This window comes from Sinohyriopsis cumingii, chromosome 14 (assembly GCF_028554795.1).
Source record: "Sinohyriopsis cumingii isolate HCF-2022 chromosome 14, ASM2855479v2, whole genome shotgun sequence".
NCBI lineage: Eukaryota > Metazoa > Mollusca > Bivalvia > Unionida > Unionidae > Sinohyriopsis > Sinohyriopsis cumingii.
Window position 1 is genome coordinate 40,777,016 of NC_142974.1, and position 20,790 is coordinate 40,797,805.

At 35.7% G+C, this 20,790-nt stretch overlaps 1 protein-coding gene across 1 annotated transcript in view; it reads left to right on the forward strand.

The window, feature by feature from the left end:
* LOC149783618 (phosphatidylserine synthase 1-like) overlaps positions 1–20,790 on the forward strand; it is a 92,975-nt gene that overhangs the window by 37,539 nt on the left and 34,646 nt on the right. Inside the window, exons 3-6 of the mRNA XM_089931869.1 lie at positions 2,061–2,105; positions 7,135–7,253; positions 17,304–17,462; positions 18,581–18,732. Coding sequence (XP_089787995.1) covers positions 2,061–2,105; positions 7,135–7,253; positions 17,304–17,462; positions 18,581–18,732 — 475 coding nt within the window. The remainder of the gene's footprint in view (positions 1–2,060; positions 2,106–7,134; positions 7,254–17,303; positions 17,463–18,580; positions 18,733–20,790) is intronic.

Below are 20,790 nucleotides of genomic sequence, written 5' to 3' on the forward strand. Positions count from 1 at the left end.
TAACGTTACATGACGACAATAATGTGCACTATTACAAGCAAACACAATCTTTTTTTCACAATCTGTTATATATTTTACATTGGCTGTTGTACACCATAACGACAATAATGTGCACTATTACAAGCAAACAATCCTTTTTTCACAATCTGTTATATATTTTACATTGGCCGTTGTACACCATAACGACAATAATGTGCACTATTACAAGCAAACACAATCCTTTTTTCACAATCTGTTATATATTTTACATTGGCCATTGTACATATATTTAATGTCACAAAAAAACAATGGAAATCTGAAGGGATGAGCTTGAAAAAATACAGTGGTTATTGTTTTGCTTTAGTTTTAAATGTTTGCATGTACTGATTTACGCTTTTAGAATGTAACCATAACCATTTGTATGGCTGCTGGCCAAACGATGATGACCAGGGGATGACCAAGCAAGGCAGCATAACAGCCAGTAACTTTTAACGATATCAACCGTGCAACTGATGAAGAATTCACTGGCTGAGGACTGGTAGGAACATGGTGCTTGTATGAGAAGTTCAACATTCCTTTCCTATTCATTGTGTAATAGCTACATAAAATGATGATACAGGTCCAGGATGCATACCATCATTATCACGCAGCTTTTATTTCTACAACATACCTTCTTAAAGTGAAACAATTGTTGACGAACATCAAAACAGGCAGCTGAATTCTACAGTTTATTAGTTTCATGGTCAAAAGGTCAAAAGTTGTGATCAAGGTCACTGAAGAAAGAAAAATGGTTTCTGCAGATGAGAGGAGTCCTCATTCCGCAGTTACCAAACTTTGCGGATGGCTTGCACTAGGAACAAGGAAGAACAGTACTGATTTTGAGGTCAAAGGATTAAAGATCAGGGTCACTGGTTGAAAGAAGAAAATGGTTTCTGGACATTGCATTCTACATCACAAATGGGGAGGGAACTTGGTGGATTAATTGCAACTGCAGTAAGGTTGACACCTATTGAGTTTTGGGGTCAAAAGCAATGGTCATGGTCAGTGTGGCTGATAGAAGGAAAATCGTTACGCATGCTAACATCAGGTCTAAACCACAACCCTTTGCTAAACTTTATGGAGGGCTTGCATATATGATATGGAATAAGTCTCTTGATTTGGAAGTCAAAAGATAATTCTGTGTTAAAATAAAATGGGTTTTGCTGAATAACATTTATACGTGAGTAAGATCCTTGTTGAATAACATTTATACTTGAGTAAGATCCTTGACCCAACTTTATATGTGGCTTGCCCTTAGGGTCACATAACAACCTATAGATTGTTCGGTATTGAAGTTAGAAGTCCTGGTTATTGTGAGTCTAAATGGGATAAAATGGTTCTGAACAGTTACTTTAAAAGACTGCTTGCCTTGACCAGAGGTCAAGGTCATTGAGATATATTGGTCTGTAGTCCCCAGAGTTAACCATGCCCTACTAATTCCCTCATGGAGGACCATCATACAGGTGGTGGCTGTACAATGTGTCATTCATGGTAATGTTGATAATGTGGGTGAAAATTTTCTGAACTTGGTAATTCTTAATCTATAAATATATCATTTATTTTTGACAGATTATAAAAATTATTGTACATTGTAAAATAAAATTATTTCTAAGAAGAAGAAAAATTTGAATGTGGAAAAAAGAATTTCATGTACTGGGTAAAATATGTGGAAAAAAAATAATGTTAAAACAGTTTGCCACAGGCATGTGTCTGATTGACAGATTATTCATAAAGACATAAAGATAGACATATTTTGAAATATTAGTTCATTTGAAAGCAGAATATATAATTATTAATAAATATAAAGATATAATTTACTTTTATTTTCCTAGTGTTTCTTACTGAGGATTGTTACAGATTTAGTGTCCAATGTCAGCAAGCCTGAAACATTAACAGACACCATACATTTATTTTGAGTATTAAGGGGCATATTTACAGGGAGTTAACAGCAAAAGGACACAAAAGGCTGCTTGTAGCGAGCATTTCTTTGGGCCTAGAGTAAAATGAGTTATGGATTCATGCTTATATATTTCTGCTTTCAGGGCCATTCACCCGACCACATCCAGCAATATGGAGGATGGTGTTTGGTAAGCAAACTTCTAATGCTTATAAAAGTAAGTAGGGCTCCCCACCCAACCCCTCTCCACCCAGTCAACCACGTCAAGATATGGGAGCCCAGTACTAATCACTTTTTCTGTCTGACCATTGCATTAAAGTAAATATATGAATTTAGTTTTTAAAGTTACACCCCACATGGAATTCAAGTTATAGTGTGTTTGGCAGGGATGCATTTTAGTGACTTATCCCTATTCAACCCATCACTTCTTGAAAGCTACATGTAAAGTGTTTACAGAGTAACTGAGGATCTTCTACTGTGCTGTGTTTTATATTTATTACTAAAACTAATTTTGTAAGAATATGAAAAAGATTGACTTGATTCACATTCCATTAATACATTTTCTGCAGTGATATTTTTGTGTATTCAGTAATTGTATTTCAAAAGATGTGAATATTCTCAGGGACCCCGAGTGGCTGAGTGGTATAAAGCACTCACTGTTATGGATCACTGCCATCTCACCTCGTCTGCTTGGGTTTGAGTCTCAAAATTTCAGCCAATGTGGGTATGTGAGAAAACTTGCCAATAGTTTCTTGTGGGTTGGTGGTTCTTTCTGAGGTTTTCCTGGGTTCTTCCTCCACCACTGATACTGACTACAACAATGTGAATATTCTCCATGTATACTGACTGACTGCAGCAATAACATGAATATTCTCCATGTATACTGACTGACTGCAACAACAGCATGAATATTCTCCATGGATACTGACTGACTGCAACAACATGAATATTCTCCATGTATACTGACTGCAACAACAGTGTGAATATTCTCCATGGATACTGACTGACTGCAACAACATGATTAGTCTCCATGGATACTGACTGACTGCAACAACAATGTGAATATTCTCCATGGATACTGACTGACTACAACAATGTGAATATTCTCCATGGATACTGACTGACTGCAACAACAACATGATTAGTCTCCATGGATACTGACTGACTGCAACAACAACGTGAATATTCTCCGTGGACTGACTACAACAACATGAATATTCTCCATGGATACTGACTGAAAGTACTCAAAAATTAGGATAACAAATATTACATTTCATTGTATTCTTTATTGAGACTAACCTGATGTATATGGTCAAACAGTTACAGCCTCATTTTCACAAGAAGATTCAGGTTTAATAAATACCATCTGTACCTGCTTACAAGTCAAGTCCAGCTGCATATGGACCCTGATCTACTGTCACTGGTACATCAGGTTCTGTGTTGTTTGTATTATTACATCTGACAAATTGCATAGACTCAGATCCCAGGAACATTATGCGACAGCAGGCCTGGACCTGTGCAATTTGCAGTCAGACCTGACCTAAAAGTGAGTATGTACAGTAACGAAATAGAAATGTATCGAATATCTCAATCCCTTTCAAATCACAGCTGGCACTTTCCAAATAAATCAAGTCATTTGTGTCATGGAATAAAAGGAAGGAAAAGAAAGTTAATTAAATGTAACTAATATACTGATGACTGAATTGGTCCCTGAAATTTTGTAAAATACAATTATGATACAAATAAGAATCAAAATGACTGAATTGGTTTCGGAATTTGTAAAATATAATAATGCTAGGATTAAAATCAAGATGACTGAATTGGTTAATACAATAATGCCTTGAATAAAAAAGCAAAACGCAGTGAGCAGATGCAGTTTATTTTCATTAAATGATTTTGTTCTTTATATGTATTGGTTTTATATTATTAGTTCTTTATATGTATTGGTTTTATATTAATGGTTATTTATATAGATGTATTGGTTTTACATCATTGGTTCTTTATATGTATTGGTTTTACATGTTTTGTTTCTTTATATGTCTTGGTTTTAAATTATTGGTTCCTTATATGTATTGTTTTTATATTATAAATTTATTGGTTCTTTATATATATTGGTTTTACATGTATTGGTTCTTTATATGTATTGGTGTTACATGTTTTGATTCTTTATATGTATTGGTTTTACATGTTCTTTGCATGTATTGGTACTTTATATTATTGGTTTTACATTATTGATTCTTTATATGTAATAGTTCTTTTGACTGAGGTGGATACGAGTCGACAGCAACAAAATGCTAATGCCGCAGTGTAACATTTTGAAATATTTTAAGATTGGTTTTTAGAAACAAGCAACCTTGTTCCATAACAATATTTTGAACACAAGTTGTCCATGCAAGATATAGAATCTATCAAGATATCAATGTGGAGCAAGCCTGCTAAGTTTATAGTACAGCTCATGTGAGTGCTTGATTCTCCATGGTGGAGGTTGAGAAAGTGGAAAGGATTAAAGCTAAACCCTCTCCATCTCACAGTGGATACTGATGAAGTTGGTAGGGTTTCTTGCAGAAAAAAAGCTCTACCCACCATGCTTTCTTCTTAAATAAACTGGGATAAACACAATACTGCCGTACATATTAATACGGATGAATGGTAAGGCCATGTCCAGCTTTATCATCTGGGATCCAAATATAGTAGTTTGAATAATAATTTATTCTTTAATCATTTTTCCTACAAATGTTGTGGACATATTGAAACCCTTTCTGTTAAAATGTCAACAATGTACAACTCTAAAACAGCATGTTCTTTTCACCTTAATATTTCAACTTACAATCAAGACAGTATTTTTGGGCAGTTCCACGTACACTGATGAAATTAATATGCATATATTTAAGGCAGTATGGACCTTCATTAAATCATTCAAATGTTTTTCAGATTATTTCTCAGATCACAACCACACTTATCTTTTCTAAATTATCTCTCTGTTATGATCTCTGCAATAATTATTTATAATCAAATTAATTACATAAATATTGATATTTCATTATGAACTACCTTTGTGCTGTAAGTAGACAAATATTGATGGTTAGACTGCAGTTTTTAATAAACTTCAGCTTTCAACTGAAATCCTCTGATATTGCGTTGCTATGAATTATATGGGAAGATATTTTCTTGAATAGAGATTGTATATTAACAAACAGACATTCAAAGCTTTTTTCCCAGTCCTCTGTTCTGAATCAGGTACACACACACCTGCTCTCTTGTGAAATATGGACACCAAGTCAATACGTTATAGTAATCAGTTGCACCTAACATAAGAAACATTTGTAGTTCTACTGACTTTTAGTATGGCCACAATGGCCGCCATCTTGAAAATAGCAATAGCTGATTCGGAATGGTGACTTGATGTACACATTTATCCCATGGTCTACTTGGTACTAAATAAAAATGTTGCTGCTCAAACATCCAGTATGGTTGCCACAGAGGCCATCTTGAGGATCTTGTTATCTTTGCTTCTTCTGAATGGATCCTCATATCACTATGGGGTTTTCACTGAAAAAATCTGATGTCTTGATGGTCCTAAATGGAACTTTGCTTATCTGACACCCAGTTTGATTGCCACAATGGCTGTTCCTGAATAATAGGTGACAAAGTTATTACTACTCCTCCATAACTACTTGGAGGATTGCCATGAAACTTTACATACACATTCATCCCATGGTCCACTTGGTCCTGAATGAAAATGTTGCTACTTGGACATTCAATATGGTCACCACAGTGGCCATATTGAAAATAATGTTATTGCTACTCCTTCTACACCTTATCAACATAGGGTTGTCATTATAAAGAAATCCTTCTTGTGATGTTTTTGTGTGGTCCTAAATGAAACTTGTGCCAATCAGACATCATTATGGCCACAGTGGCTGCTATCTTGAAAATTGTTATGGCTGTTCCTGAATGGATGGTCAGACAAGTTTGTTATCACTACTCCTCCGTAACTACATGGAGGATTGCCATGAAACTTTACATACACAATCATCCCATGGACCACTTGGTCCAAAATGAAAATGTTCTGCTTGGACGTGCAGTATGGTCACCACATTGGCCATCATAAAAATCTTGTAACTGCTTCTTTAGAATGGATGTTCATAGCAACATGGGGTGGCCGAGTGGTCTAAAGCGCTCTCTGTTACGGATCACTGTCATCTCACCTCTGTCTGCATGGGTTTGAGTCTTGGATTTGGACAATGTTGGTACGTGAGAAAGCTTGCCAGTAGCTTCTCGTGGGTCTGTGGTTCTTTCCGGGGTTTTCCGGGTTCTTCCTCCACCATTAATACTGGCTGCCATGTATAGCCTATCATGTGCTGAAAAATGGTGTTAAGCCATACAACAACAACAACAGACAACATGGGGTTTTTGCTGATCTGGCATCCATTATGGCCACCCTGAAAAGCCATATTGAAAATCATTATTGCTGCTCCTGAATGAATGTTCATATAGGCATAGTGTTTGCACCAAAAGACTTCTTACAGTGTCTAGTTGACCCTGAACAAAGTTGGTGCTGATCTGACATCCATTATGGCCGCAGTGAAACCATTGTCAGAATTTGGTTACCGGTACTCATTCTGAATGAATGGTCACATCACTAAAAGGCTGCTTAATGATTTCTGGTTGCCCATAAATCAGAGTTATGCAGATCTGATGTCCAATATGGCCACCACAACAGGCATCCTGTAAATCTTATTATTGCTACTCCATCTTAATGAAAGTCATGTCTTGGTTACTCCTCTCCAGTGGATGGCTATATTAACATGTAGAATTAAGATACCTATCAGTATGAGGATATATAAAATAAAATATGGGAATATATCAGTCGACCAGTCAGTCTGAGAGTATATTGGTCAACCAGTCATGACATTAAAAAAAATGGTAAACAAGAACCTTATATTTTAATATAGTTTCACACAAAATAATATAGAAATGTAAAACTGAGAAAAAAATTTAATCTTGTTTAGAAATTGTAAATGCAATTTAGTTAAGAGTAGAGAATTTTATATAAATTTTAATGATATCACAAAGATTTATCTATTTAGCAAATCGTGAACAACTCATTTTAAATCATTGTAACAATCAATTCTAAAGTTTAGATGCAACCAGCGTTTTTATATCAAGTGATCTTTCTTTATATTATTATTCATCAAGTTCTTATCATCATTTTTCAGGTCTCAGTGTGTTTTACTTCATGATGCTACTGTTTGTCTTGTTCCAAAACCGCAGAGATGTTCGCAAAATGATTGAATGGCTCTATCCAGACCTACGTAATACCAGCCTGGTAGAAAAGGTAACATATTGTAAAATTTGATTTACAGTTTTTTTCTCATGCTTCTCTTACGAGACCCAATCCTAATTTCATCATCTGTTATGTAAGACCATTGAGTTTGAAACTTACCAAACATATAGGACCGTACTCTAATTTCATCATCGAACTTGAAAGGCCATTGATTTAGAAACACACCTATCATATAGAACTAGACCCAGTTTCATCATCAAATTTGAAATGCCATTGATTTGGAAACAAACCCATCATATGAGACCATTTTCTAATTTCACCAACATAAGTCATGAAATTAAATGTAGACTAAACATTTTATTGATTGTATATCATACTTAAATTTCAGCCAGTCTGGATCACTCAATTCCAGACATAAATTTCAGCCAGTATGGATCACTCAATTCCAGACATAAATTTCAGCCAGTCTGGATCACTCAATTCCAGACATAAATTTCAGCCAGTATGGATCACTCAATTCCAGACATAAATTTCAGCCAGTCTGATCACTCAATTCCAGACATAAATTTCAGCCAGTATGGATCACTCAATTCCAGACATAAATTTCAGCCAGTCTGGATCACTCAATTCCAGACATAAATTTCAGCCAGTCTGGAGCACTCAATTCCAGACATAAATTTCAGTCAGATTAGGTCATCTGATTCCAGACATAAATTGTTTTGGTGAAATCCAGGTCATAGCCTCACTACAGACTTCAGCTTTGTTGTAGAACAGAATGATCTCTTTTGAGAGAGCTATCCTGTCTTAAGAAACCATATTGTGTTGTAAAGGGATATCTCCAGGATGTTTACACAAGAGAAATTACCCCTCAGTCATTTTAGTATAGGGGTGGGGTAGATGGCTGGTTGGCATGATACAGTATTTGTGAATAGACCTTTATAGTATGTATTGATAAACATGAGTGATAAATGTCTTTTGAAGAATAAAAATACAGTTCTGTGTCATTATTACTGGCACAGTGGTAACAGTCATGCGTTATGACCATGACATCAAGTCATACGCAGTAGAACTGCATGTAACAGTTGTGTGTTACGACCATGACATCAAGTCATATACATTAGAACTACATGTAACAGTTGTGTGTTATGACTATGACATCAAGTCATATGCATTAGAACTGAATGTAGCAATTGCATGTTATGACTATGACATCAAGTCATATACATTAGAACTACATGTAACAATTGTGTGTTATGACTTAACATCAAGTCATATGCATTAGAACTGCATGTAACAATTGTGTGTTATGACCATGACATCAAGTCATATACATTAGAACTACATGTAACAATTGTGTGTTATGACTTAACATCAAGTCATATGCATTAGAACTGCATGTAACAATTGTGTGTTATGACTTAACATCAAGTCATATGCATTAGAACTGCATGTAACAATTGTGTGTTATGACCATGACATCAAGTCATATGCATTAGAACTACATGTAACAATTGTGTGTTATGACCATGACATCAAGTCATATACATTAGAACTACATGTAACAATTGTGTGTTATGACTTAACATCAAGTCATATACATTAGAACTACATGTAACAGTTGTGTGTTATGACTTAACATCAAGTCATATGCATTAGAACTACATGTAACAATTGTGTGTTATGACCATGACATCAAGTCATATACATTAGAACTACATGTAACAATTGTGTGTTATGACTTAACATCAAGTCATATACATTAGAACTACATGTAACAGTTGTGTGTTATGACTATGACATCAAGTCATATGCATTAGAACTGAATGTAGCAATTGCATGTTATGACTATGACATCAAGTCATATGCATTAGAACTACATGTAACAATTGTGTGTTATGACCATGACATCAAGTCATATACATTAGAACTACATGTAACAATTGTGTGTTATGACTTAACATCAAGTCATATGCATTAGAACTGCATGTAACAATTGTTTGTTATGACCATGACATCAAGTCGTATACATTAGAACTACATGTAACAATTGTGTGTTATGACTTAACATCAAGTCATATGCATTAGAACTGCATGTAACAATTGTTTGTTATGACCATGACATCAAGTCGTATACATTAGAACTACATGTAACAATTGTTTGTTATGACCATGACATCAAGTCGTATACATTAGAACTGCATGTAACAATTGTTTGTTATGACCATGACATCAAGTCGTATACATTAGAACTGCATGTAACAATTGTGTGTTATGACCATGACATCAAGTCGTATACATTAGAACTGCATGTAACTATTGTGTGTTATGACCATGACACCAGGGCATGTGAATTAGAACTGCATGTAACAATTGTGTGTTATGACTTAACATCAAGTTGTAATGCATTAGAACTGCATGTAATGACAGTGACATTAAAACCAGATGTTAGAATGGTATGTGCACCCTCTGACCATTGCACGACCTTGCCAAGTGCATTTTAATAACTAGATATCTGTCAAAGCATCTCATTTCTTCTTATTGCAAAATGTTGTTTTGTAAATGCTTGATTATGGAAGTCGTTAAAAAAGTTAAGCACTCTTATAATTGGATTGAGATTTTTAAATATTAATGTTACTGGTTTCATTACACTCATGGCAAATTGACTGCACAATTTTTGCAAAGGGGTTGGGTTTATTACATCTAGTTGAGATTTGCCTAAATTGTACTTCCTGTAGATAACACAGTTTGTAATGTATATACATTATTTCTTTATGTAATGTCTGCATTCCAGGTGTAGTAAAGCCCATGAAATAGCATGTGCTACCATGTGCTGTAGGGACTGTTTAAATATACCAGTAAAATGTGTTCTTCATCCTTTGAGTTGGAAGAAGACCATGACATTAATAACTGCTTTGCTTTTTGAGAGTACTTGAATGGCTGATCAATTCAACTTGTACTCTGAACTGTCTTTGGCACACTTGACAGATGATGCTGTTTGGGTTTGCTTGATATACAGTGGATGTTCTGCAGTTCTGAGATTTCTGCTGCTCGTGCTTCTTCACTATCTCTGCAGTTCTTTTTTGTTTATAATCTGTGGTTCCAGTATGGATGAGACTCCACCAGGTGGTGTGATCTTGTATGTGATCTTCCCAAGACTCAGGGTCAGCATTTCTTCTAATGCTCTGAGATGGCTTTCCCTACATGTCTGATGAACTGGTGATGTGGCCTACCAATCTCAACTGTGGTTTCATTAGCAGAATGTGGAATCTTGGAATGCCTGCCCATGTGAGAACCTCAGTGTCTGGGATCCTGTCCTGCCATTAGTTTCCTCAGGCAGTGCATGTGAAATCTGTACACTGTCCATATCAACATGTACCTGAACAAAATCACTAAAATTGTTGAAAGAGCTTGAAATCTAAAGTATCAGTGAGACATCTTTCCACTGTGTAAAAGGTGTTAGCTTTAGGTCAGATAGACTGATCAATGTAACCTTCAAAACTGTTGTGGTAAATCATTGACATATATCATATTCAGTTGTTTCTATACTGATAAGAATATAAAACATGAGTCATTGGCAGTATAACATAAAAATATGTCGGAAAAGTAATGTGCTAATCAAAAGCACTTGCTTGCCTCATGTGACATGAGATAACATCCATGTGATATCAAGTAGGAAACTTGAAATAGAAAAATCACACTGTCTGACCTGTCAATCATATACTGTCTGTCCTGATGCCTCATGCTATATCTTATCCATCTCATCCTCTCTTGTTATATTTTATCCATCTCGTCCCCTCATGTTATATCTTATCCATCTCGTCCCCTCATGTTATATCTTATCCATCTCGTCCCCTCATGTTATATATTATCTATCTTGTCCCCTCATGTTATATCTTATCCATCTCGTCCCCACATGTTATCCATCTCGTCCCCTCATGTTATATCATATTCATCTCATCCCCCTTGTTATATCTTATCCATCTCGTCCCCTCATGTTATATCTTATCCGTCTTGTCCCCTCATGTTATATCTTATCCATCTCCTCCCCACATGTTCTATCTTATCCATCTTGTCCCCTCATGTTCAATTGTATCTATCTTGTCCCCTCATGTTATATCTTATCCATCTCGTCCCCTCATGTTATATTGTATTTATTTTATCCACTCATACTGTATCTTATCCATCTCGTCCCCTCATGTTATATCTTATCCATCTTGTCCCCTCATGTTCTATCTTATCCATCTTGTCCCCTCATGTTATATCTTATCCATCTCGTCCCCTCATGTTATATCTTATCCATCTCGTCCCCTCTAGCTATATCTTATCCATCTCGTCCCCTCATGTTATATCTTAACCATCTCGTCCCCTCGTTATATCTTGTCCATCTTGTCCCCTCATGTTATATCTTATCCATCTCATCCCCTCATGTTATATCTTATCCATCTTGTCCCCTCTTGCTATATCTTATCCATCTCGTCCCCTCTTGTTATATCTTATCCATCTCGTCCCCTCATGTTATATCTTATCCATCTCGTCCGCTCTTGTTATATCTTATCCATCTCGTCCCCTCATGTTATATCATATCCATCTTATCCGCTCATGTTATATCTTATCCATCTTGTCCCCTCATTTTATATCTTATCCATCTCATCCCCTCATGTTATATATTATCTATCATGTCCCCTCATGTTATAGCTTATCCATCTCATCCCCTCTTGTTATATCTTATCCATCTTGTCCCCTCATGTTATATCTTGTCCATCTTGCCCCCTCATGTTATATATTATCTATCTTGTTCCCTCATGTTATATCTTATCCATCTCGTCCCCTCATGTTATATATTATCTGTCTTGTCCCCTCATGTTATATCTTATCCATCTCGTCCCCTCATGTTATATCTTATCCATCTTGTCCCGTCATGTTATATATTATCTATCTTGTCCCCTCATGTTACATCGTATCCATCTTATCTGCTCTTGTTATCTCTTATCCATCTCATCTTCTTGTTATATTTTATCCATCTCGCCCCCTCATGTTATATCTTATCCATCTCGTCCCCTCTTGTTATATCTTATCCATCTCATCCTGTCTTGTTATATTTTATCCATCTTGTCCCCTCATGTTATATCTTGTCCCCTCATGTTAGATCTTATCTGTCTCATCCCCTCATGTTATATCTTGTCCCCTCATGTTATATCTTATCCATCTTATCCCCTTATGTTATATATTATCTATCTTGTCCCCTCATGCTATATCTTGTCCATTTCTTCCCCTCATGTTATATCTTGTCCATCTCGTCCTCTGATGTTATATCTTATCCATCTCGTCCCCTCATGTTATATCTTATCCATCTCGTCCCCTCATGTTATATATTATCTGTCTTGTCCCCTCATGTTTTATCTTATCCGCTCTTGTTATATCTTATCCATCTCATCCTCTCTTGTTATATTTTATCCATCTCGTCCCCTCGTGCTATATCTTGTCCCCTCATGTTCTATCTTATCCATCTTGTCCCCTCATGTTATATCTTATCCATCTCGTCCCCTCATGTTATATCTTATCCATCTCGTCCCCTCTAGCTATATCTTATCCATCTCGTCCCCTCATGTTATATCTTAACCATCTCGTCCCCTCGTTATATCTTGTCCATCTTGTCCCCTCATGTTATATCTTATCCATCTCATCCCCTCATGTTATATCTTATCCATCTTGTCCCCTCTTGCTATATCTTATCCATCTCGTCCCCTCTTGTTATATCTTATCCATCTCGTCCCCTCATGTTATATCTTATCCATCTCGTCTGCTCTTGTTATATCTTATCCATCTCGTCCCCTCATGTTATATCATATCCATCTTATCCGCTCATGTTATATCTTATCCATCTTGTCCCCTCATGTTATATCTTATCCGTCTCATCCCCTCATGTTATATATTATCTATCGTGTCCCTTCATGTTATAGCTTATCCATCTCATCCCCTCTTGTTATATCTTATCCATCTTGTCCCCTCATGTTATATCTTGTCCATCTTGTCCCCTCATGTTATATATTATCTATCTTGTTCCCTCATGTTATATCTTATCCATCTCGTCCCCTCATGTTATATATTATCTGTCTTGTCCCCTCATGTTATATCTTATCCATCTCGTCCCCTCATGTTATATCTTATCCATCTTGTCCCGTCATGTTATATATTATCTATCTTGTCCCCTCATGTTACATCGTATCCATCTTATCTGCTCTTGTTATCTCTTATCCATCTCATCTTCTTGTTATATTTTATCCATCTCGCCCCCTCATGTTATATCTTATCCATCTCGTCCCCTCTTGTTATATCTTATCCATCTCATCCTGTCTTGTTATATTTTATCCATCTTGTCCCCTCATGTTATATCTTGTCCCCTCATGTTAGATCTTATCTGTCTCATCCCCTCATGTTATATCTTGTCCCCTCATGTTATATCTTATCCATCTCATCCCCTTATGTTATATATTATCTATCTTGTCCCCTCATGCTATATCTTGTCCATTTCTTCCCCTCATGTTATATCTTGTCCATCTCGTCCTCTGATGTTATATCTTATCCATCTCGTCCCCTCATGTTATATCTTATCCATCTCGTCCCCTCATGTTATATATTATCTATCTTGTCCCCTCATGTTTTATCTTATCCGCTCTTGTTATATCTTATCCATCTCATCCTCTCTTGTTATATTTTATCCATCTCGTCCCCTCGTGCTATATCTTGTCCCCTCATGTTATATGTTATCCCTCTCATCCCCTCTTGTTATATCTTATCCATCTCATCCTCTCTTGTTATATTTTATGCATCTCGTCCCCTCATGTTTTATCTTGTCCATCTTGTCCCCTCATGTTATATCTTATCCGTCTCGTCCCCTCATGTTATATATTATCTATCTTGTCCCCTCATGTTATATCTTATCCATCTCATCGCCTCATGTTATATCTTATCCATCTCATCCCCTCATGTTATATCTTATCCGTCTCGTCCCCTCATGTTATATATTATCTATCTTGTCCCCTCATGTTATATCTTATCCATCTCATCGCCTCACGTTATATCTTATCCATCTCATCCCCTCTTATTATATCTTATCCATCTCGTCCCCTCATGTTATATCTTATCCATCCCGTCCCCTCATGTTTTATCTTATCCGCTCTTGTTATATCTTATCCATCTCATCCTCTCTTGTCATATTTTATCCATCTCGTCCCCTCATGTTATATCTTGTCCATCTTGTCCCCTCATGTTATATCTTATCCGTCTCGTCCCCTCATGTTATATATTATCTATCTTGTCCCCTCATGTTATATCTTATCCATCTCATCCCCTCATGTTATATCTTGTCCCCTTATGTTATATCTTATCCATCTCGTCCTCTGATGTTATATCTTATCCATCTCGTCCCCTCTTTTTATATCTTATCCATCTCGTCCCCTCATGTTATATCTTATCCATCTCGTCCCCTCATGTTTTATCTTATCCGCTCTTGTTATATCTTATCCATCTCATCCTCTCTTGTCATATTTTATCCATCTCGTCCCCTCATGTTATATCTTGTCCATCTTGTCCCCTCATGTTATATCTTATCCGTCTCGTCCCTTAATGTTATATATTATCTATCTTGTCCCCTCATGTTATATCTTATCCATCTCATCCCCTCATGTTATATCTTGTCCCCTCATGTTATATCTTATCCATCTCGTCCTCTGATGTTATGTCTTATCCATCTCGTCCCCTCTTTTTATATCTTAACCATCTCGTCCCCTCATGTTATATCTTGTCCATCTTGTCCCCTCATGTTATATCTTATCCATCTCGCCCCCTCATCTTATCCGCTCTTGTTATATCTTATCCATCTCATCCTGTCTTGTTATATTTTATCCATCTCGTCCCCTCATGTTATATCTTATCCATCTTGTCCCCTCATGTTATATCTTATCCATCTCGTCCCCTCTTGTTATATCTTATCCATCTCATCCTCTCTTGTTATATTTTATCCATCTTGTCCCCTCATGTTATATCTTGTCCATCTTGTCCCCTCATGTTATATATTATCCGTCTCCTCATGTTATATATTATCTATCTTGTCCCCTCATGTTATATCTTATCCATCTCATCCCCATATGTTATATCTTGTCCATCTTGTCCCCTCATGTTATATCTTATCCATCTCGTCCCCTCATGTTATATCTTATCCATCTTGTCCCCTTATGTTATATCTTATCCATCTCGTACCCTGATGATTTATCTTATCCATCTCATCCCTTCATGTTATATCTTGTCCATCTTGTCCACTCATGTTATATATTATCTCTCTTGTACCCTCATGTTATATCTTATCCATCTCATCCCCACTTGTTATATTTTATCCATCTCATTCCCTCATGTTATATCTTGTCCATCTTGTCCTCTGATGTTATATCTTATCCATCTCATCCCCTCATGTTATATCTTCAGATTGCAAGGTAATTGTGGCTAAAGAAAGATGGGTTTTGCAGCATAACTTTAATGTAGAGTGTTAAAGTTCTGGACTTTGAATTAACACCATCTTGCCATTATTGTGATTGAGCACTTATAATATATACATGAATGCCTTATATTTAAGATAATAAGGAAGCCAATACTACATTTTCACTGTTAGGACTTTAATATTTACCAAAATCTTTTAATGTGTACATGATATATGCTAACCAAACAATGTCATTCACCAGTTTGAAACTAGACCAACACCAGAATTGATAAAGCAACTGTGGCCTTTTCCAGACTATGCGCAAATGTGTGGGAGAACTGAGGTATCACTCCACAACAAAAAAACTGAAGATCTACAAAGACACTGTGTTGTTGGCCCTGCTGTATGCATGTGAAACCTGGACAATGTACAGACACATTGCCAAGAAGCTGAACCATTTTCACATGGTCTACCTGAGAAAAATGATGAGGATAAGAAGGCAGGACAGGTTCTCACATGAACAGGCATTCCAGGCATCCACTATCGTCTGATTAAATCATATTTGAGATGGACAGGCCATGTCACCCTGATGTTTGAAGAGAGACTGCCAATAACGATCTTATAGGCCAGCTGAAGGAGTGAAATCTCAGGGTTTTCAAAAGAAGGAGTGAAATCACAGGGTGGTCAAAAGAAGAAGTGAAATCTCAGGGTGGTCAAAAGAAGGAGGGAAATCTCAGGGTGGTCAAAAGAAGGAGGGAAATCTTACGGTGGTCAAAAGAAATGCCACAAAGATTCCCTCAAGTCATCCTTGAAACACTTGCACAAAGACTCTGAGTCCTGGGAAGATCTCGCACAGGATCACGCCACCTGATGCAATTTTATTCATACTGGGGCTAGACTTTGAGGTAAATCGTGGAGGCAGTGCTGATGTGTGAGCAGTGTAAATTTTATAAGTGCAGCATGCCCTGTACTGATAAGGAAACCCACGTGGCATCAGCAGTCAAGGTTGCCACAGACAGTTCAAAGCATGAATTGGCCTGATCAACTAGTCACATACTCACATTAACAAACCTAATTAGTGATGTCCTAGTCATCTACAAACTCGTACAGGTACTTATATTAGCAAAGACGGAGGTCATGTTTGATGTTCCATGTTTTCTGGCCAAACGTTATTGAGTTATGGCTCCTGTGTGACTTAGAACTTTGCCCTTTTACTGCATCCTGTTGGATAGGTTATTTGTAGAACATTGAAACTTTGACTGTCTAATAAAACATAGCAAATAGTGTCAGAAGCAATTTTTATGGATTGATTTGATAATTGTGCTTTTGAATAAAGAAACCATGATGCTGCATTCCATGTGTCAACATAGTCTCACATGTGTGCATACATTTTTATTTATTTTGATCAAGTAACAACCATTATTACCTCAACAAATTAAAAATTTGCCTGTTGATGTTTTATTAAAATTTATGTCACTCAAATGAACTGAATTGATAATTCATAAAAAATGTTATGATGTTGCATAAATGTGAATTTATATCGTGTTTGGACATACTCTGACAAGAACCTTTTGAGTTAAGATTCTTTGATTTCATCAATTAGTACATGTATTTTTTTTATTAATTAGGAATATGCTATCAACTGCTCCCAGATAGATCTGTCTAGGATTTGGAGTCACTGTGATGTATTTGCCTTTGCTCATTTCGGTGGATGGGCCTTGAAAGCTCTTTTGATACGACATGCTGGAATACTGTGGACAATTAGTGTAATGTGGGAAGTGACTGAGGTATGCAGAAAAATAATAATACAGTAATTGAAACCTGATATTTAAGATGGCATGAATTAAATATCAGGATTTTTTCATACTGAATATTTGCAGATGATATCAATATGTATGTCTCAAATTGTTTAATATTTCTATTCTTCACATACTGTTTTGGGGAGTTTAAATGTGCGAATGCATGATGGGAACAGTTTAGTCTTCACTGGTGTTATACCCAAAGTTCAGGTGATTTATGGAAAATCATTTAAAACAAAGTGAGCTGTAATTAATGCTGACTGTTCAAACTGCTTTCCTGATTAATGGGTCATTCATTAAAACTACCAATTCACTGATTTGCATAACCCATTGCTACTTATTGATTTGCATAGTCAGTTGCTACACTATTTATTGATTTGCATAACCCATTGCTACACTACTCATTGATTTGCATTATCCATTGCCAGTATTCATTGATTTGCATAATCAATTGCTACACCATTTATTGCTTTGCATAACCCATTGCTACACTACTCATTCATTTGCATAATTCATTGCTACACTACTCATTGATTTGCATTATCCATTGCTACTATTCATTGATTTGCATAATCAATTGCTACACTATTCATTGATTTGCATAACCCATTGCTACACTATTCATTGATTTGCATAACCCATTGCTACACTACTCATTGATTTGCATTATCCATTGCTACTATTCATTGATTTGCGTAATCAATTGCTACACTATTCATTGATTTGCATAATCCATTGTTTCACTTTTCATTGATTTGCATAATTCATTGCTATTATTCATTGATTTGCATAATCCATTGCTATTCTATTCATTGGTTTGCATAATCCATTGCTACACTGTTTTCCTGCTGTGAATTATTTATTAATGCAGTAATCGAATTGAAGTAAAATAGCTTAATATTAAGTAATAATGAAGTGTTGGATATTTTGTTTTATGGTCTTCTATAGTTCTTTTTGAAATTGTTCTGTAATTTTTATATTGAAACAGGATCCATACTGATTTTAGAGAGGTTTGTCAGGAGATTATTTACTAAATTGATAGTCATAATTGGCTGGAAAAAAGTGACAAATGATCACAGAATTTTAATTGATGCACTTGTTTGTAGGTGATGTTTGCTCATCTGTTGCCAAACTTTGCTGAATGTTGGTGGGATTCGTGGGTGCTTGATGTGTTATTGTGTAATGGACTTGGCATTGTAGTGGGGATGTACATCTGTGACAAGTTGGAGATGAGGAACTATCACTGGGAGAGCATCAAGTGGGTATTTAAAGGACAGCAAAATTAATTTATTTACATGCAGGGCTGATAAAATGTCATAAAACAATGTAACAAGATAACCAGGTTGGATTTCGGATTCATAGAAGAACACTTTTGATAGTGATACAAATACAATGTTTAATGATGAATGACTTGAACGAGAAAAGAATTATGATTAATATGTGTGTGTAAGAGATCCAACAAATATTGGACAAATTAACACAATCCACACAAACCTAATGATGCAACAAATGTAAATACAAATAAATGACCTTACACAGTACAAGGACAGAGGTGAAGGATTCACAATAATTTCACACGACGAAAAGAACGATGTGTTTTTCTCAAATAGTAATAATGATGTACTTGACTCATAGTAAAATGTATTCACTCAAATAGTGAAAACATTAGGTATTTTACTCAAATAGTAAAAATAATGAAAACAAATTTGACAGATATCATACAAAATATCTTTACAATCCCCAAAACACTGGGTATTACAAACCCCAAAATTAGCCCATGACTTAAAGATTGCATGTATGGAGTTACACACTCTGTCACCAGCACACTTGGCAACCAGTTCTAATTCCCAACTAAACTGAATTCATTACCTTTGAATGCATCATCATCAGACTTGTTCGCAGAATTAAAATGGTAAAAAAAAAATGAGAGGGTAAAGTTTCTGAAAACAGTTCTTGTTTTTAAAAGTATAAGAGATGTTCAGTTCGGGTTTCTAACAGTATCAAAGGATATGTTCCTGAATACACAAGTAAATATTCTGCAAACTTCATCTCCCTTTAATCTATGATCGAATTTAAACATCAGTTTAAAACAACCCAAACCTTGCATTGAATAAATCAAAAGAGTTTACAGTATTCAGGGGCTAAAATAGGAAACTCATGTTCCTGATAATATTTGACCTGTTGAATCAGTTTAATCATTGTACATGCAGTATTTAAAATCTACAAAGTCATGAAAAAAGTACATTGATTGTGGGATTTATTGAAATATTTCTCTTCAAATTTATCACTTGTTTGTTTTGCATTTTTTATTTTAGGTTATTGATAAAAGTATTTATAAAAGGTCTTATAGAAGCTCAGTTTATGAATGTCTTGCTACTTTTGTACCTAATAATATTTTATGACAAAGTGTAATACTGGTACTTGTATAAACTTGACTATATAGCACACATGTACAGAACAGCCTAATGGTATATCTAAGCAGAACTGATCATTAACTCCTATGTATACATAAAGATCATCTTAGAGTCATATTTGGGGGCCCCGAGTGGTCTAACGCGCTTTCCATTACGGATCACTGCCATCTCTCCTCTGTCTGCGTGGGTTCGAGTCTTGGATTCAGACAATGTAGGTATGTGAGAAAGCTTGCCAGTAGCTTCTTGTGGGTCGGTGGTTCTTTCTGGGGTTTTCCCGGGTTCTTCCTCCACCATTAATACTAGCTGCCATGTATCTATCATGTGCTGAAAAATGGTGTTAAACCCTACAGCGACAACAAGAGTCATTTTCAAAACAGTTAATTGAGAGATGAAACAAAAATGTATATATGCAGTTAAATCCTCCCAATTTCATAATGTATTTAGTATGTACTTGTAAATGTGTTTGGTTGTTAATAGATTTTTTTGAGAGAGAGAGATTTTTTTTAGTTTAGTTTTTAGTAGATGATCCCCAAGGGGATTATTTGTATTTAACTAATTGAGTTGCCCTCTTTAAATAGATATGTTTCATAATAATAATAATAATATTATTATTATTATTGTTATTATTATTATGATATAGCAGACAAAAGATATTCTGCTGACATTACAGATTTTATTGGTATAAAAAGGAAGTGTTGACACTAAAGCCTACAATTTGCTGGCTCCATGATGCTCAAATAGGTTGGAAAACTTGGAGTCAGATGCCAAAATGCAAGCAAGATATCTGTCCAAGATGGTCAGGAAAATTAAGAACATATTGACTCAAAAAACCAGTAAATATTTTGTTTACTTGTGAAATTACTTAACATTCAAACAGAATATAAATGCTCTCCTTGAAATCA